The sequence below is a fragment of the Branchiostoma lanceolatum genome, chromosome 7, assembly GCF_035083965.1.
Source record: "Branchiostoma lanceolatum isolate klBraLanc5 chromosome 7, klBraLanc5.hap2, whole genome shotgun sequence".
Taxonomy (NCBI): domain Eukaryota; kingdom Metazoa; phylum Chordata; class Leptocardii; order Amphioxiformes; family Branchiostomatidae; genus Branchiostoma; species Branchiostoma lanceolatum.
The window spans coordinates 14,479,453-14,500,217 of NC_089728.1; the positions used below are offsets into that span (position 1 = coordinate 14,479,453).

At 44.0% G+C, this 20,765-nt stretch overlaps 2 protein-coding genes across 2 annotated transcripts; one reads left to right on the forward strand and one right to left on the reverse strand.

The window, feature by feature from the left end:
* The first annotated feature begins 319 nt into the window (after nucleotides 1–319).
* LOC136437812 (pancreatic lipase-related protein 2-like) lies at nucleotides 320–14,078 on the forward strand. The gene is made up of 12 exons (XM_066432301.1): nucleotides 320–1,581; nucleotides 5,366–5,523; nucleotides 7,255–7,372; nucleotides 8,230–8,406; nucleotides 9,008–9,146; nucleotides 10,027–10,135; nucleotides 10,694–10,810; nucleotides 10,995–11,072; nucleotides 11,447–11,692; nucleotides 12,121–12,238; nucleotides 12,578–12,955; nucleotides 13,226–14,078. Exons 2-12 carry the CDS (start codon nucleotides 5,439–5,441, stop codon nucleotides 13,305–13,307), a joined length of 1,647 nt encoding a protein of 548 aa, XP_066288398.1. The 5' UTR covers nucleotides 320–1,581; nucleotides 5,366–5,438; the 3' UTR covers nucleotides 13,308–14,078.
* A 1,238-nt stretch (nucleotides 14,079–15,316) lies between these two features.
* LOC136437813 (growth/differentiation factor 6-A-like) lies at nucleotides 15,317–17,381 on the reverse strand. The gene is made up of 2 exons (XM_066432303.1): nucleotides 16,200–17,381; nucleotides 15,317–15,578 (listed from the first exon to the last, which is right to left on the reverse strand). The coding sequence occupies exons 1-2, from the start codon at nucleotides 17,132–17,134 to the stop codon at nucleotides 15,449–15,451; spliced, it is 1,065 nt and encodes a 354-aa protein (XP_066288400.1). The 5' UTR covers nucleotides 17,135–17,381; the 3' UTR covers nucleotides 15,317–15,448.
* Nucleotides 17,382–20,765: the final 3,384 nt, after the last annotated feature.

Here is a 20,765-nt window from a genome sequence, read left to right on the forward strand (position 1 = left end):
CTAGCTATCGTGTAAGTTAGAAGCACATGATGACGCACGCGGTATCGAATTACATATGAAATACGTCATGCACGACGATTCGGTGCAACCGTTGTTGTTACTGGTTCAGGAGTTTATTCTGTTATGTCGCTGGACGGAAACCTTTTTCATTGTTTTGTATAAAAGAGAGAGATGGCTAAGGATCATACTTAAAACGTTTTTTATTGCTCATGAGAACAGGCTTTGGCATAATACACCGCGACATGTGCACATGACCCAATCTGGACGTTAACTACTCCCGCACGTAATTAGGTCATGTTACGTTACGTGATGATAGGATTACAATTGTGAATGAATATCCTAGACACTCATTCTGATATCTTGAACAATGATCCCCAAACCCTAGAGGCCTACACAGTAGTTCGCTCGGTTTGTAGACATCAACAAAATCTGTCTGACAGTCGGTTCGTTGGATCGTTTGCAAACAAAAGAAAAGAATTTTCTTCATTATTTGTTTCTGGACAGAGACAAGAACAACATGGCTCTGGACTCAAACGTAATAACTTATTTCAACAGTGCCGCATACAAATAACTTTGATAAACTTAACAATAATAATAATGGCAAGGATATTATGGACCAATAAAACGATGCACCAACATCCCACCCTCCTAAGGAGTGTAACTTCTATATCTCATTGACCAATGTGTGCATCATTTAAACAGAGCTAGATAGAAGCCCTCTTTGTCATCGATGTAAAATTCAGATTATAGATTAGAAAATTGAGTGTTGCGACTTCTACATCTACTTAATTGGACGTGTACATCGGCAAATCCAAAAAGTTAAGAATGAGTTTTCGCCATTTTCATCGAGGATAGGCCTTATCATACAGGGGGCACTCCTATTAGGCTTAAATACCTCCGTCCCATTAGACACCATGTAATGGTCATAGATCGACCGCACGAATTCTAGCACCTGCAATTATGCCGGGAGTTGCTAGTAGGCGCTTCGTAGCAAACCTGCTGTCAATTTTATCGCGCCTTTGTATTTTATGGCAGCCAGCCGTCCAGTCGAGTGTGCGCATCACGGAGTGAGCACGAGTAACGACACTGTATGCCCAGGCAGGCTAAGTCAATTAACATTGGGCGCCATAAAACACCGGAAGATCGCATAGCCTTCGCTCTTGGGACGCCAAATTATCGTTCTAAAACAATTTTTCTTCAATAAACCGCTGAGAATCGATATTTACATATGCCAGAAGCACTTGACGGCTCTCCGTAGGGAATTAATTATCGCTCTCCTTCAGAAGGTTCAATGTTTTTTCTACAAAACAGTTTTTGTCCCTGTTGGGAAGACTGAATGGTTCGGTCCGATTCAATCACGGCAGGCGAGTCACGCCACCAACACGAGGCAGCAGAGAGCCGCGGGCGCGTCGAGTTACCGGCGGACGATTGTTCTGTCCCCGCCTGGAATTTTCCACACAGGAAGACTCGACTTTGCTTCTAATATTTCACTACAAGCTCTGCGATTTCTTATCGGGGGGAGAAGCTAGAGGAACTGTTTCTGCTGGGGCGTGGGATCATCTACATTCAAGGACATTGGAGGTAAGATATATCATTTCTTATTCTTCTGTCATGACAGGTGACTTTTTGTGTGTAAGATTTAATTACAGTGCCAACTGACACATAAATAAGAATTGGGGGTCAGAAAGTTAAGACAGTACTTTTGAATCTAGCCAAAGACTTTATGTGAGGACAGACTGCATTCTGACGTCTTCCTACGTTGTTATTATTTATTATTTATGTCAGTTCAGTCGATGGCACTGCGCCATATATATGGTGGGATCGTTCTGTCATTGGATGGGGCTCTGGCATTTTTTCAAACCTTTCTTCCTGTCTATTCCTCTTCCAAACTATAGAATCAATCAGCATTTTAATATCATTTCAAATCTCTCTACACTAAGCGATCATGGCAGATTATTTTCTGTTATTTTTTGTCAAAATCTTAAGCGTTGGCATAGAAACACCTTATAAAAAACAAGTGTAGCCTTGGAGATTCTAGGACGGGAATAAATTGCAACTTTGGGTATGTAGCACATTTGCATATGATGCCACGTAGACATTAACAATATCCATGATTTGTTATTTTAAGTCGAGACGGACCTATAGTGACGACTAGGGATATTTCTCGCCTAATATTTTTTATCATATTTATATTGAGGGTCAAAAAATGTAAACCTTATGAGTTATAATATGTTAATCGAATTACTCTCAAACTTCACCTGCGGCGGCAGAGATATTGTGCATTTGCTGGCAAATATTTGCCTGTCCGATTAGATCAACATTTAGTACACGTCATCACAGACGATAAACCAACTGACGACAATGGCCTAACGTCACGCAAAAATCACGCGACCGCTTTTAAATAGTGTAGTGGGTACGAGACCTTGTCAGTCGGCCGGGTGGCGTGAAGGATCAGGTGAGCATTTTGGGGGTGTGGCTGCCACGGAACCGACTTTCCAGGCGACCCTGGGAGGGGGAAACACCTATGGTCCCATTTATACACGCGTTTTTCAGTCAACTTGGAGTGGACTCAGGACTGTGCAAGGAGTAGGCCGCTCAAGTAGCATTTTCTAGTAGGAAAACTCCACTTGAGCAGCCCAAAGCTCCTCACACAAAGCCCCGAGTCGGCTCCGAAAACTTGTGTGTAAATCGGGCCTATGACAACCCATATCGTGCACCTGTAACAATTATCTATCGAAGGATGGCTACAATTGTATAGCTAGCTGCTGTCATACTTTAACTTAAACGGACTTGCCTTGCCAAAAATAGTACTGGATAAAATGCAGCGGCTAGTTACCAGTGTTTATACCGTAAACTTTACGCCTTGATTCCCGATCCCCGATCGGACAATGACCCGATGAAACCCGAACCAATCCCGAGGATCCACCGAATGGTATCGAGGACCACATTTAGCTTATGACGTCAAGTCGCGTCGTCTGTTCAGAAAACAGTGTTCCGCCTCAGTAAAATTTAAGCGGGACGAGGACTTTACTTGTATTTTCTAAGATATTTCTAAGACTTTCATTTTCAAAGAGAACTTCAAAGCAATTCTACGGCCCATGCCTCATTTACATTCCGATGAAGTGGTTATGTTATCATCAGGAAATCAGATCTATGGTTATTTGAAAGATGTTGGCAAAGAGCCCAGTCATCACGTGCACGTTGTTCGTTTGTTATGACTGGTCCTACCCATAAAGGTGAAATATGATCTAGCTTGGATAGGGTACTACTAGCCATGCGCGGCGTGGTCTGCGCACTGGGGTACCAAGTAACTAAAAGACGTTGTTTGTAAGGCTTAGCAGTTAAAGGGTTAATGTTGTACAAGTGAATCTGACCGTCTCTAAGTACATGATGTGAGTAACTGCACTAGTCAGACCATCTGGTCAACTTTGAGGAATATGTCTGAATCTATTTTTAGACAGAAAAGAAATATGTCAATATTGTCGCGTTTTTTTTTTCTTTTGACCTCCTTAGTCCTAATCTCAATGGCGAGCTTTCTTTGCGCCATTCATTTCGGTGAAATTTGATCAGAGACTGGCCGCCCTTAATTCACCGTACTCACAAAGCTTCGTCTGTGATGCTGAAACACGGTCCGAACTGACCGCGTTTTAAATAATACTCCGCCGTCTTCAATTCTGGGTCATGGACCCGCGTTTGTTTGGGGTCTGGAACCCTTCTCGTGTCGTTTGAGGTCAGGATACATAGCCGCCTAAAAATCAGTCACATCCAGGGAACAGGTATGGTATGTAAAGTTGTATTTTATCAAAGTTCTATTTTATACTTACAAGACCGATAGTCAGATGCTTCTTTTTTAAGTGCAATTTCCATGTTCCATGTTTCTAGATAGCCACAGTGTTCTAGATTTCAAGGAAATCTTTGATAGTGTACATACAAGATTGATAGTAAGATACTTCTTTTTAGGTGCAGTTTCCACATTGATATTTCTAAATAGCCAAAGTGTTCTAGCTTTCAAGGAAATTTTTGTAAGTTTAAGACGCCGAAATTTTAAGTACTGTCGATGAAGGCCAAGACTTGGAAGTGACAAGAAACTAAACTAACTGTAAGGAATGGATATAACATACCAACCAATAGCGATTTTTGTCATCTTTGCTCTGAGCAAATTATGTACATATACTTCCCGCTTGTCATCTCTCTCACTCTCTCTCTCTCTCTCTCTCTCTCTCTCTCTCTCTCTCAGTCTCTCTCTCTTTCTCTGTTCCCTCCCCGTTTTCTCCATCCAAAAGGTTTCCAGACGACCAAGAGCAGCTTTAATACTGTATTGAAATATATCAAAACCCATTGAGACGACTTAACAAACATATCGAGTGTGTCTAGACCCATGCGCCGTAAACCTGTCCATTACAAACAGGTTTCCTGCGAGACGAGATCTGTTTCAACTTTACCGTCGACTCGAGGATGTAGCTTTGACCTTTCTTTTGATTGAGTCATTGTAATGAAAATACCGCATGGATAAAAAAACGGCACGCTTGAGGAACAGCTAAGGAAGTCGTCTGGTACCGATTATTGGGCTTACATGGGAGGGCAGCGTTCTACTGGTCACCGGCTGTTTCGCTACATTGTCAGTTCGCTACAGTCGTTTCGCTACATGACTGAAGTTGTACATGTAGCGAAACGTCTGGCCATGTAGCGAAAGGTACTGCGAAACAACCTGTAACCGTTCTACTGTCTGACTCACTCACTGACGTGTGTATCTCATGGTCTCCGTCTGAGGCAAAACACAATGAAGTCAAACTATAGCCTCTACCAGACTGACTACGCTGGCTATAGGGAGAATATTTGCCAGGTGCAGTCGAGGGGGAAATTTTACCTTCCCGTGGACTGACTCTCCTGGCCAGTTCTTGAACTTTTCAGTTCTACGATCCGTATCACCGTAGGAAGGCCTGGTGAAGGCTAGTCAAAGTACATGTGTTCATATTTTGAGTGGTAGCTTTTTGATACTATTTGATAGTATTACCTAGCTGCGGTTGACCACTCACACTGCATTTATTTAAACTTGATAGCTTCAACTATTCAATGGTATACATGTATTGTTAGACGAATCTTTATTGCGTAAGTATGGTGCGCGGACAGTTCATGACCGTTTTCCGCTGTCAACGCTTACGGAACACTGATGACAGCTCTACCATAATATATAAGTCTAATATATGGCGTATATAATAACGGACAGTTCAATACCACATTAATCATTTACAGCCGAAAACTGACTCTGAATTTATTTAGAAGTACTTCTTCAGAAAAATAGTGTTAACTGAGCTTTATAGCTGTCACATGCTACATGTACATGTATTGTGTATCATTTATACAGGTTGCCAGTCTTTGTCGTAAGATTGAGTACAGTTGCAATTGGCATTCCACGACGGAAGCACGAAGCTGTGAGAATGTTTCACGACATCATAGGCGTCTACCGCCAAGTCTGGACCTTCCTGACTATATACGTTCAACTCACACTGTCATCCATAGCAGGTATGTAACTTACACGTGCCGTTACTATACTATAGACAATGCATCATAGAACCCAACCTCGACAAGTGTTCTCTAAATTAAAACTGAACAGGTAAAATTATCATGTCCCAACATAAATAACATAACATACAGATAAATATCGTTATTTGCAATGTTCACCTTTTGCGAAATCTATTGTCCTATTGAAGAGGGCGTTGTTCGTCTCTTATCGGAATATATACATCGAAAAGGTTTTGAATTTGTGGACGAAGTGTCAGTGTCCTCTAATTGATGAAATCTTCTTCCGTAACCCCGCGACTGCCCTAGATACAAAGTTCCGTCGTGTTGGGCGTTTGACGGCAGTGTCGACGTTCCTCTTGAACAGCCGCGCGAACGGTATGTCAATCGGCTCGAGCTGTAGCATCACGCCACCTTGCGATTTTTTCAAAATGTGTAAGACATCTTCGTGCGTCATTAATGCGACGTTCTCGCGGTTGACAGTTATCAGCCTTCCGGTTGGAACCGGTACCACGGGAATGGGCGTGCACGGGCTCTGTGTGGGGAATACTACGTGTAACGACCCTTGTCGTCGGACGGTGATGCCGTAGATCCCTTAGGACGGTCTGACCAGGTACAAATCATGGCACTGCCTGGAATAGGTCGCCGAGACATCAACACTTGAAGGCGGAGTGTCGCTATTACATCTATTGATAAATGGTTTACCGTCCTTATGATTGGTACGGTCGTCCTCAGGTGCCTCCTGAGAAGGTGCGACTGCACTCTCCGGTTTGTGATATCTGGGCTTATTACACTCGCGTCCGAGTAAGTCATAACTCGTCTGACCTTGTGATTGCCCCTGAACTTTGAACTGAATTCATCCACATGCATTGTAGTAAAATTGTAGAACATGCGTACGCGCCTCTTCTTTAAAACAATGAATGGCATGAACCCTGGTACATTTGACATATTTCACGTTATCTTTATTTTTGGGGTTTCATACAGGGATGATACTTTGTTGCAATGTCCCTTGCATTTTTGCTACGTTTGTCGCTACGCTTCGATGTTATGACTATGAGGCAAGCTCAGCACAGCTGAGTGTTACCATGGAGATCACCATGGTATTGCATCATATTACAGTTGGGCGGATGCAACCAAATATTTTGAGGGATGACCAGAGAGATTATTGTAACAATAGGATGCATCTATCGGCGCATTTCTTTTGATCTTTATCAATATCAAACGTCATAAATGGCAACAAAGGATTATTTTATTATCTTATGCGCAAGCTTTAGTTTAAAAATACAGATTCATATGTCAAATCAATATCGATAAGGACTCTTCTATGAACCTGTAGCGTGCCACATTAGGAAGATACATGTACACTATTTAAATTCAATATCCCTTTCTTTCTTCAAGCACCAATAGACTGTTCCACGTTTACCTTCATGCAAAACGAACCATTCCTAGTAATATCTTTTTGAACCTCAAGCTAAAGCTTCTCCGGAGCTCCCATGTCCAAATTCCAAACTTCACACCCAAATGTACATTTTTGGGCTACAAAAGCCCCTAAAAATAATGACCTCAGAATCAAATCTATTCAATAATCTGGGCTAGGCCAGTATATTCTGGGCGGAGGGTATACTCTGGCCTGCTACGGTAAGATTGGCTGGCACGCAAGGACCTTTCAGACGAAATAAAAAGGAAACACATCACGTTTGAGATGTTTGTAAGTCTACTTCCGATGTGTTTCAGCTGGCGACTCTGCCCGTCAGGAGGAGGAGCTGTGTATGTCTCCCCTGGGCTGCTTCAGCACCGCGCCGCCCTTCTCTCACCTACCGCTACCCTGGCACAGAGAGGTCATCAACACCAAGTAAGGACTCGCGTTAACTATTCACACACACACACGTGCATGATTATTTACACACACACACGTGTATGATGTGTGTGTTACTGTATGAGTGAGTGTTTGTAATAATGGTTTATTGGTCAGAAATAGTGCTGCGTACCTAAACCCCGGACCTGATCCGGACTGGACCTAACGTTTAGGTTCAAGTAAAAAAAAACCTAAACGTCTGGAAACAAGTCCGGACTTGAAAGCAAATATCTCTCGCTTATACTCTCCTTTTTGTTTTAAACTATCATAAACCCTCCTTACATCGTGAAATTTGTGCTGGAAAAATATGAAAACATTACTGTTTTTGTGTTAATAACTACATGTATATTAACTTTTGTGTTTACTACTGACTATTTACAATTTCGCATAAATAATTTTCAAATTGTATGTAAAATATATGCCAATATGCAATTTTACATGTAACAGGAAAAAAAAAACATTTAGCACACATATGCCATGGTTTTAGGTCCGGACTTATAAGTCCGGACCTGAACCTGAACTCCTGGATCTTAATCTGGACCTGAACCTGAACACGGGTTTAGGTACACAGCACTAGTCAGAAATCACCCGTACAATGGCAGTCTTTCTAGTACATGAATTGGCGCACGGTTTACAATCACATAATATACATTGGCAAAAGATACATATTTGCTTCACACGTGCACTTTGTGGATCTGTCGCAAGGGTCTGGGCGGCTGCTGTATGACCTGTATGTGTGCGTGTATGTATGTACATGCGCGCGTGTGCGTGCGTTGTGGGTGTTCTAGCAATATGCAATGTTTCTTTCAGCAAACATTGTCTAAGCCTCATTCGTACATTTCAACGTCACACAGATTTCTACTGCGCACGCGCTCTAATCCAGACGAGGACCGCCAGATTCACACAGGAAACGTGACGTCACTGATGACGTCGAACTTTGAGGACCAGGTCAAGACGTACATCTCCATCCACGGGTTCACCCTGTTCTCCGACATCCCCGACACGCACTGGCGATTCGAGTTTACCAAACGGTTTGTCCTCTGAGTTTTGGGGTGAGACTTTCCTATCTCTGTCAGTTTCTCTACTCTTTTATATGATAAGACTCTAACGTTATTACTGCAGCGTTGTATCGTTTTGAACTTTTGTTGCACTCCATTCACCTTTACTCTCCAAGCAATGGTTCGGACTGGTTTGGTTTTGACGTGTTTTAAGGCGTTTTTGTCTTTTTATTTTGTCTCGTTGTCTTTATGTTGTTTGGCTTGGCAACATAAAGAAAACGGGACAAAATAGAAAGCCCGACAAAAACGCCTAAAATTACATCCAAAGTCAGATGGAGCCGAACCTCTGCTTAGAGAGTATAATTTTTAGCATTCAAAGCCTACATAGCTCTCGAGCAGTACAATGCCAACGTTTGAGTTTACTGTCCTAATATAGCAGGCAATCTAGAGCATCGATATCATTGCAGCCTTAAAAGTAGTTTCTATGCCGTTGCCGTAGTTAAAACAATTTAGAACTGAAAAGACGTGTTTCTTTAAAATAGTGATGTTTTCTAGTTCTGTACAGTAGAACGGTATGAAGACCATACTGTGATGTAGGGATCGCCATGAAAGTAAAAGCTCGTCTTCTCCCCAGGCTGCTGGAGAGAGAGAACGCGAACGTGTTTTTCGTGGACTGGCAGGGCGGGTCGCAGACGGGAGTGGACGCGCGCCAGGCCGCCTCCAACGTACGCGTGGTCGCCTCCGAGCTGGTCTACTTCTGCAAGTGGTTACAGGTAACACCGACTTGGTTGAAAAGACAATGTAAAATAGCAAATAGCTCAAAATTATACAGACCTTACCTTAAGCCCCTTTCACACTTGTGCGTATATACAAGTCCGCATGAGTTGCGTATTAACATGTTTTGCGTTTAGGTTAAGTTTGCAGCCGAAGAAGTAATGTCTTTGGTTTGATAACAAGGTTGCACAACGGTGGGTCAAAGTAGAGAGCAATTTCTTCCCGGCAAACTTTACGTAAACCAAAAATGTATAAATGCGCAACCCATACGCACTTGAATATGTGCACAGGTGTGATAGGGTCCTAACACTGCTAGGGGCTGTAAAAAAGCACAAAGTTCAAATAGCTCAAAATTATACAGACCTTATATTACCTTATAGACCTTAGATCCTCCCACAAAATTAAGATTAAGCAGAATTGCAAGATACGTGAAGATACTATACTACAGGACAGTTCCAGGATATACACTAACACGAGCTGTATCGTACGCGTTATTGTTTTCTTCAAACTTTTACTTTAACTCTTACTCTACTTCTGCAAATGGTTACAGGTAATGCCGACTTACAGCATGGTTAACAATACAATATAACACTGTAAAGTGCTGTCGTTAAATAGTACAAAGCAGCAAATAGCTCAAAATCATGCAGACCTTACATTGGACCCTCCCACAAAATTAAGATTAAGCAAAATTGAAAGAAACATGAAGATACAAGGACAGTTCCAGGATATACTGTAACGTTAGGTGTATTGGTTTCTTCAGATCCCGCTCACGACACAACTGTAGTAGATTGTGTTAAAGTTTGGAGTTAACAGGTCGAGGGGAAAACGTGTTTCGTTCCTCTAGTTTAACGTCTTATTCTTTCTTCTAATGTCTTACAGAATCAAACCGGAGTTTCATTTGAGACTTTCCACTTGGTCGGCTTCAGCTTCGGCTCGCAGGTGGCGGGGCTGGCGGGAGGGCAGCTGGAGAACCTGGGCCGCATCACGGGTAGGAACAGCACTCATTTATTCATGCATGCATGCATGCACACACACACACACACATCTTACCTCACTCATCTTCGCCGCTTTTCAGTCCTTTCACTGTCCGATTGTTTTCCATGATGCCCTGTTTGCTGCCGCCCTCTGCTGCCCTCCCAGGACAGCCCATCTCATTGAGTTCGCGTACATACACATACATACGCACACAGACACACACATACATACACATACATACATACATACATACGCACACACACACACACACACACATACATACACACACATACATACATACACACACACACTCACACGCACTCACATAAACACACATATACATACATACATACACACACATACATACATACATACACACATACATACATACATACATAATACATACATACGTATATATATACAATGTACAATATAACAATACCGCTAGGAATGAGTCAAACCTTATCAACCACAGTCTCTGCTGTCCCATGAACACTTCATGGCGTTTCTGAACAGGCGCAGTTTTCGCTAAAAAGTGACGTATTTTGACTTTTGATTTATCTATTATCAGGGATGGACCCTGCCGCCTACGGTTTCGAGGACAACCCTCCTGACGCCCAGCTGGACGAGACGGACGCCATGTTTGTTGACGTCATCCACACTGACGGAGAGATTATAGCAGGCTGGGGTAAGTTGGCTCTGAGAAGGTCTAACTGGATCTTTGGCATCTACAAATAACTTTTAAGAAAGTTGTCCTTATAATTTGTTTTCTTCACTTTAGCAGATAAGGTGGTTGCTTTCTTTCTTTCTTAGACTGTGGGCACTGATGCTGTACAGTTATTTGCAATCATTGTCATTTAATGTTACTCCAGGACCAAGCATAAAGCGGCCAATTGGACACGTGGATTTCTACCCCAATGGCGGTTTGAACCAGCCCGGCTGCGATCCCTGTAAGTTTGACCATGTTGTTGTCGATTTACCGTTGATAAAACTCCATGTGGAGTACTACTAGTACAATGAAAGTGAGTAGAGTGCTCGCCCTGCATTTCGGACGTCGTGAGTTCGATCCCCGGCCGGGTCATACCAAAGACTCTAAAAATGGTACATACTGCTTTCTCTGCTTAGCACTCAGCATTTCGGAAAGAGTATGCTTAGCCTAGCTGAACACATTTCCAGTGGACTAGCCCCCAGCACAAACTTTTGTGGCCCAAGGGGTATTGAAACGTAGATGGCGCCGCCTTATGCACCATCTGGTGCGGGAAGGACTTTGGCGACTAAATGAAGCACCAAAACAAGCCTGTTTCTGATTAAGTTTTCCTTGTAGCCTTCACAGGCATGGACTGGTACTGTGACCACAGCAGGGCTTATCAACTGTTCCTGGACACGCTGGACTCCGCCTCGCCGCCCCTACGCGCCTACAGGTGCGACAGTTACGAGCGCTTCCTAGCGGGAACCTGCATGAGCTGCAGGGCGAACCGCTGCATGAACATGGGGATGGAGGCCAGCAGGGTTCCCAGGAAGAAACACGTCAAGTTGTACCTGCACACGACTGGGCATTCTCCGTACAGAGGTATCGAGAACTGTTTCATTGTGACACTTGATTCGTGAATCTGTAGAAATAAATATATGTCAAAGGAAAATTGGGGCAGTACCGTAGCAATATCTTTTTCGGAGACATTCGACCATGCCAAAATCTATATCGATCATGTAATAACTGCTATTGTTTAGTTTGAATTGAAAATGTCCACGTGTAGGGAGAAGTTTTGGAAACTCCTTTGCTAGCTGAAGGTACATACAAGTAATACAGGGCAACGTTTCAGTCGCCTTCAACTAACATGTCGAAAATGTAAGATGTATTACCGTTTACAAAACTGTACTACAAAATTGTTTCAACTGCGAATCTGAAGCAACGCGACCCCCACCCCTTTCCCTCCTAAAACCACAGCGAAACTAAATGAACTTACAGTATATCATCGTCTTTTTTTCTTCACTCTACAGTGTACCACTACTCGGTGAAGATTCACTTCCGCCCGGGCCGGTACCACAGCTACAGCGGGACCCTGTATGTCACCTTGCACGGGGCACAGGGCGACACCGAGGAGATCTCACTCAATGGGTCAGTTCAGAAGACGATTTTCTTTCCTAATCTTGGAATAAAGACTTCGTACTACTTCTGGACACTACAAAGTTGAGAAGTAACTTGAAAACTCGTTTTGAGAATAACATAATAAACTGCCCGATCATCTTGTTGTTAACTCTAGTTTCCTAATTTGATCTTGAACTGTGTATGTTGTTTCTTTCATCGAAATCGAGTCATGGTGTTTTGATCTCGAAGCAGATGTTAGGTAAAGGTCTAAACGTTAGCGTTTTCTGACTGCTGACATGCTACCCTCCAAAAAGTGTCCTCAGATGCCAACATCTGCTTGGATATTGATGATGTGTCATTTTTTCACAGAGGGGAATTGACGATAGAACCCAGAAAGTCCAGAACATTTCTCGTCACAACGAAGCGACCTGTGGGCAAGCTGCAAGGCGTCACATTCCGCTGGGCGGCGCCCCTACCACCCCAGGAGGACTCTGGCACGGGCAGCTGGTTCTCCTGGTTCAAAAAGCGTTCCGTGGAAAACATACCTCCTCTTCTTGACAATGAACTTTCGTTACATGATAGACACGGTGTAGAATTTCTGGTGAAAGAGGGGGCACAGGATCGTGGCTTCAGTGACGGCAACTCAGTACCGTCTGCAAGACAGCGACGTCACCGACGATCCTCCTCCGAAGACGACGTACTTTACGTCAGGACAATCAGGATCAAGTCTGGACTTTCTCAGGAAAGGTCAGTATACGACAGATAAGCACTCTTCAGTAGTATTTTTTTGAGATGAAAAAAATATTCGTTTTAAAGTTTTGTATTTCTGTAAGGTTCTAGCAAAACAGGTTGACCGAGTGCACCTGCATCAATATCAACCAAAACAAGAATTTAGAAAAATAGAACATCGGAATTAGTTACAAAATTTTTCCTTTTGTTTTTCGTTATATTTCCTTCTTTTGATGTCATGTTTCTAGAGTGTTATTAACTGCTTCCCTGTTATTCATTTATTTACAGGATTCGGCTCTGCAATCCTCGCAAACGGACCAGGGCAGAAGGCATTCCTCCAAACCAAAGTGTCAGGTTCCGGGCTTGTTGACATCCGACAACCACTAGACAACCTCAAGTCACAAATCATCGCTTTAAGTCAGCTTACAGCAGAATCGACAGCAGTTGATACGCCAGACAATGACTGAAAATTATCTCCAAGCAGATATTAGAAGATAAGCTAACGATGTTTTCCAACAGTCTGTCGGACTGAAAACGCGACCAAAAAAGGCGTCATTTCCAACCTCTGCTTGAAAACCACTCAGAACTGACTCGTTGATGTGGTGCTTGGTTCGTTGATCGAATATTGGTTTTGTGATAAGTTAGCTAGTTAGTTAGCTAGTTAGTTGATTTACCTGCCTATTGTTGGCCACGATTTCGTTATTCAAATGTGACTGATGTATAGGGTAGCTACTAGTGAAACTGAATGGCAGATTAAAAACGCCATCCCTCCTCAACTGGTACATTGTTTCAGTATCAAAATCACGGACTCCGCACACAACTATACGCGCCCTGGACAAGGGTTAGCCTCTACCATGCACCAGGCTCCACGGATCGCTGGGAAAATAGTAGGTCGCCTATTGACCTTCCCTGCATAGCGGACTACCCTTGGCATACTATTCACTATATTTGGCCAATTTCTACTATTTTCCCAGCGATCTGCGGAGCCGAGAGATTATAGACAACGGTATACTTTACGCCAAAATAAAAGCAGTTACTCAAGCAACTGGATCAAATTTGGGAACGGTTAGACGTTTCAGGTAGCATCCCGATTCCACAGATTTTTTGGCATATCTTGTTAGATGGATGTCTAGCCTTCGTCGACATAGTGGTGGTTTATATACTCTCTTCACCAATGACTGTAAATTACTGCCACTACAGTTCAATGTTTCTGATGGAAACGAATCTTACTGCTTTTGTATGTTGTGCGTTTTGCTATCAATCGAATCGAATTGGGCCTCTCCAAAAATAAATTATACATGCTATGCAACTACAACTCCAAACAAAGTCATTTCTTACGTTCACTGTTAGTACTCATATCTGAACTGTTGGTTTGCATTTTGCACGTATTGCTCAGTATCCCAAAGGGGAATACCTGTGCAAAACATAACTAATATATATAGTATGAGATTAAGGTACGACAATGATCCAAGCGTTGTCTTTGATGTAATAACACCTGTAATTTAACTATCTGTATATCCACTCAGCAAAATCAGCCATTTTTGACCTCTGCATATTAACATCCAAACGTTATCAGGGAAAATATCGTAGAATATATACAACTTACAACATTAAACTGGCAATATACACAGGATAAAATGCAACAACTAGTATAGAAAACAGCCTGCAAACGAATTTAGGTTTTCAGAAAAAATTTCAAAGTCGATCCTGCGCAGAACATACTGCTTTGTCATGATACAACATATTATTGATATTGTATCACTTACTAAAAACTTACACACCAAGTTCAAGCAATATTAATACGTTTGCCCATTGTCGCGGTGAAATAAAGGTAGCACAATCAGATTTAGGTCTTTCCGTATGTAGAAATGTTCACGAACAAACATCTTATAAACTATCAGAATGTACAATTTAATGGAATTGCCATCGTGCAGGTAAATGTTATCAGTATCAGAGAGTGTTAATCAGTTAAAACAAAACGTTTCTTTGTTCCCGACACAAATCCAAGCAAATATAGCTAACGTTACGTGTGCTTTTTACACGTTGTTGTACATTCGGGGAGAAACGAGTCATATATATATATACAGCAAAACAAAATGGTTAAGATCTGCAAAGCCATATTCAATATTCTATAAGTTCTGTATTTGGTCATTGCAGCCCGATACGCCGACTGCATGTCTTTGGCACGTCTCCCATTCTACAGTCGCGGTCTCACTTATGCTTAGGTCACAATTGAAAAAGGGGGCCCCGCCGGATACTTTACTGACTGCTTTTTACACCGTCGGACGTAACCCTTATGATTACGTGGCCACGTGGGACACCCTGCGGCTAACGGCCTCTTTTGGGGCAAGGCCGGGCCCGGGGATTTTCTAAACTCAGAGTTAAGATCAACCATGGACCCGGTGACAAATAGACGCCGTAAGCTAATCGTGAGAACACTGCCGAGAGGTACTCCGGCTACACCCCCTTCGGGCACCGGCGCAATTGTGACCGAAGCATAAAACTAAAAGACTACCGACAGCCGCACTGGTCGGCCACCATGTCGTCGTACTTCTTATACACCACAGTGTCCTTCCCGTCGATGTACAGGATGCTGATGGGACTGAGCTTGGTGGGCACGCAGCAAACCTGTTCAACAGCCCTGGGGGGAATAGAAAAAGGAACGAAAGTAGTAAACAACTAAATGGAGACTTGAAATGTTGCCTAGATGATCTCTCCGTGGCTGTGTAATTTTCCCAGTCTGCACGTGTGCGGTTACGTGGGTGGTCGTCGCTTTTTCAAACTACATTCGTATCATGAGTCATTGAACAAACTTTACCGATAAAGTACTAGTATCTATTCAAGATACGGACATGGTCTCGCCTTTAACTTTTATATTTGAGTTTATGTTGTTATTATCTTAGTCATGAGTTTCAAAATAATTAGAACCAAAACAAGAGACGAATGTGACCGATCCACTGCTCTGTGGTCTCTATGTTCTGCAATCGTGCCATCACAGAGACGCAGTAAGTGTGTCATTTTATAACCATTAAGTCCTACCTTAGGTTTATAGAGTTGAAAAGTGTACGGTGTGGAAGGAGAGGGATGGTCTCAGTCTACCATATCCCTTCCAACTTCCCCTTAAGATTTATGAATAAATAGATAAACTTCCAAGACACCCTGGATTTACAACCCACTACTACCGCCTTAAAAAGGCCACCGTGGATCATGAACTTCCCCTATATGATATAGAACGTACATAGTAAATGTTCGCGAGTCCTACCTGGGGTTCATGGAGTTGACGAGTGTCTGCACGATGGCGTGGTTGGTGGGCTCCAGGTGAGACCGCAGCGGGAAGGAGCAGGCGCCGGCGCAGTAGTGGGCGTTGTAGTTGGTCGGGGCGATGATCCAGTCCTCCCAGCCCAGGTCGTGAAAGTTCACGGACAGCGACCTCCGCACGCAGCCGTGCCGCCTCGTACGGCGCTGGCTGACGTTCTTCCGGCGGGACCGCCTCTTCTCCCTGCCGCCGGACGCCTTGGTGACATTCGCGCTGGCCAGCGCCCCGATGAAAGGTGACTCCGTGATCGAGCGCGGGCCGGACGACTTGGATGACACCAGGAGGAGGGATGTTTTGTCCGTGCTGCGTGAGTTGAACCCGAACCCCTCGTTGACGACGTTGACCTCCCGTCCGGACCGTAAGGACCGCACTACGAGCTCGAAGCAGCTGACGTCGACGTTCTTCCGCACGGCCCTCCTCACGGCGTGACGGACGTCGAACTGGTACCACGTCTTGGACTCGCCGCTTTTCGGGGACAGGTTTTTGGAGTCTAGCCTAGCGCGGCGGTGACGCCCCCTGCACGTGTACAGCTCGGCTCGCTCCGGTGGACCGTCCTGCTCCAGAACGGTGAGCGGGGTCGGCTCGCGGAACACCCGCAGGAGGGCGGACACCACGTCGTCGCTGGAGAGAGACGATATGTTGAAGAAGTAGCGGTGGCGTTTGTCGTGTTCACCCGGCAGCTGTTCAAAATCTAGAGATTTAGAAAGACAAGGCGTCGTCAATATAGACATCAGAACGATCTTTGACACAGAAATAAACGCAGAAAATCTAGCTGGAACAAAACATCTTAGTCCGTGTCTAACATCAGTTGCATGGTAGAATCCCATGTAATCCAGATGACCAACATCACGATCAATTTTTCCGAAATTTTGTCTATACATGATTGTGAAGACAATAAAGAATAAAGGAACAAGAAGAAGAATGACCTAAAAATTCAACAAGCTATTGTCTCGACAGGTGGAAAATGAGTCACAGGTATACCACCGGAATAGAGAACATCGCCACCTGACACACCTGATTATAACCTTCGCACCCAGTGGTTGAAAACACCGATACGTGTCGTCCTTCCTAACGGCTATATTTGAGAACGGCGACCAACGGCACGACCGCCCTTTGAAACACGCCTTACTGGTGTTGGGTGTAGGATACGTTAAACGTCCCTTCCTTTCAAATTTGTCGGAAACTTTGACAGACGAAAATGAGATTTCCGTTTCTAAAAATGGCTCCCCGTGTTTGGGACGTGTTTACTTCTCTGCGTTAGAAACAAAGTTAAAGCTCTACTTACTGTGTTAAGTTCTTGAAAGCTTTTCTTAGTTTCTAGTCTACTTACGCCTTCAATGGTCTTCCTTTTTCAGCTCTACTTCTACTGTGTAAGCTTCTGTTGGTGAACTTTACAATAGACACAACTAGGAAGCAAAGGTGTCAATGCTGCGGCTTTTCTGAGGCATAGACTCGCCAGGTCTGGTGGGAGACGACAAAACAAAGTGCGGACAAAAACCACTTGACGCGGTCCGCAAGCCGCACAGAAAAGCCATCGAGGTCTTTTGATAGTCGGCCGAACCATTTACCGACAAGGACGGCGTTTTGTCCGGATGTTTTTCGGGGTATCACGCGTCCAAAAGTGTGCGCAGGTGGTTTCGGGGGTGTAAAGGGTCTACATTATCGTCCCGAGACAGAAAGTCTGGCGGGGAAAGACTATCCACAAGGGGCTGACTGGGCGGCCTTGTGCCCCTGTCAGTCGGTAATGCACCTCGATCGAAGAGCGGGGGAAAACTGAGCCAAACCGGCAGCTAGCAAACAAGGAGGACATGTGAAGACAGAAGGCAAGCGGCCGCACCTTGTCGATCGAACTGATAACGTCGCTATGGCAACACACATTACCGCAGACCAAAACTTCCCCGTCAGAAGATAGCTTACGTATAATTATATCCTACCTACAGCCTTGTCGACGAACGCCCGCACCGTGTCCGCCTGTCCCGCCTCCACGGCGGACACCAGGCCCTTCTTGCGGGTATACAGCCCGAGCATGTACCGATAGGGGACCGCCGCTTTACCGGGCTCGTCCCCGGGCCCCGAGGGTCTTAAGTTTCCTCGCCTTTCGGCCGCCTCCTCTTTAGCGAAGGATGAGGATGAGATGAGGAAGACGCACAGCGAGCCCAGCCAGATGCTTCTCCACGCCATTTTGGCCCTCACAAAGCTCTATCCAAACTTGAAGTGTGCGCGCGTGCCGGAGTCCCAAGAACATATCTGATACGCCAGCCGACACAGGAAAACGGGATCGAAGTAACAGAACGCACTGTTCTCTCGATCACCCCCCTTGCTGAAAAGGTTGTAAGTTATTCTACGCGAAGAATAGAATAGAAATCAATCTACCCTTTCACAAAAGCGCAGACTGTTTTGCTGCGCGTCACAAACCGTGCAGTCCTTAACCTCCTCCGGGGTTAGAGAAACTGTACTTCTGAACAAATAGCCAAGAATATCAAAGAGTTCCTGTGTCCGAAGTGAGGAAATCTTTCCGCTACGTCATCAGAAAAACGGGCCTATCAATCGGGAGGTTTGTGCGGGTGGGAAATGTGTCTTGTAAAGGCCGCTGTAATTCGATGACGCTGCCATTTCCTGCATCCACGCCTAATGGTCGTCGCAGTATCAATCTTTTCTTTCACCGATCCTCGGGCTGAGCTCGTGTTCAGCTTATTGTGGGGCGAGAGGGATTGTCTTTCCCTTGTTGTTGGCGGTTTAGCGGTAAGAAAGTACTCAATGGTGGTATAGGAATCTCTAACTGGATGATAGAGGTGCTACAAAGTAGATGGTGGAGTGAAGCCATATAATCTTATAACTATACGTATACAAACATATTTACAGCTTCAGACGCAAAACGAAATTTAACGCCATTACCATGTTTGTGAACTCCAGTCCAGGAGAAATCTTCCACCCTCATCCATCAGTAACTTGTACATTTTTCCTGGTCAATGTTCTCCAAGACATCTCCTCGGCTCTAAGACACAAACTGATCAATGTTAAGGAACAAGATGTTTCTCAAATGAAGTTCATATAATAGTTCAGATATAGAAACGGGACTAGTGCCACCGAAGTCAGAAATCTTTCCTTTACGGCGCGGTCACATTTGTCGTACGACATATAGATGTCGAAGGATTTTGCAAGCACTAGAAGCAGGCTGCAGTGGCAGAACAAACCGCCAACAAGGATCTGAAACAACCTTCTCGGTTACAAGACAGCCGAATTCTGGACGACACGTGTACGACTACCCCTAAGTGCCCTAAGTTTGCGACCAAACGACAATTGTAGTTGAATTTGACCAGGCCCTAAGTGGCCAGTCCAATATGATCCTGTCAGACATCGCAATGTGGCTATGTTGCCCCTATATCTCACCCATGGTGACTGGAGTACAGTGGGGCTAGTCTTCATAAAATCTCTCTGCTTGCTGAACAAGTAGTAGATATTGGCCCAAATAAGGGGAATATGTTGCTACAGGAGGTCTGCATTGGATCGGTATGTTCTAAAGCAATAATGGTCATCCAAATACTTTCTGCTGTGCACTTCTATGGGCGGCCAATTCCTCTAGCAAACTTTCCCTCCTATTACAGTTTCCACTACTTTTCAGCGCAAAAAGAGGTCTGCTCAAGTATTTTTCTATTTATCTTTTATTGTACAATGTCACACGAGACATCACAGATAAGTAATCAGCACAAAAAGTTATTCTACCTTACAAAAGACCAATTTTATACCGTTATCGTTTGGATTTCACCCGTCATGCTATGACGTCGACTATGCAGCATCCTTTCGTAGTAGAATTTAGAATTCCAATGGTTGCTGGTGTTTCAATTTATGAGATGGTGATCTTATTGAGAAATTTTTGACAAATTCATGGGAAAAAAATCATCAACTTTGAATTACATACACGTATATATGAAGTTGTGAACTATGATATATTCGGCGGTAGACTGCTACCGTGGGTTAGCATACACTTTGCGGTAAACGTAGAGATGCAACTAGCTTCGTTGGATAGGAGGTTGCTTGATCAGTAAGTGATCGTTTAGTACGTTGACACTATTGTTTGTACGAAGCCATAGTAATATTCTGGCAGTTGTGCGTCATAGACATGTAGGTAGATGTAAGAAGTCAGCAGTTGCCGACGAAGATGAATTTCAACATAAAAGATATCCGTTTGAGTGTTTTATTTGAAATATTTCAGTTTACGTCAGCACTTCCTGATCTCACGTTGTCCTATCATGACACCATCACACATTCCTTCTATTACAAAACTGTCATCTAAAATGTCTCGGGTTACGCAACACAAGTTCCTCAGGAAGCTGCTCGTCCTTCTTCCTCCGCATAACTCACATTCCGCGACTGTCATCGTCCTCGGTGGCGGGGGAAACGCCGCTGTAGCCGGCTGACACGGCCTCTCGAGACGGTTTACCCAAGAGTTGCCGCACAATGGCCATTAAGATAACCAACAATGCCAGCAAGAATAACAACACAACTTAGAAC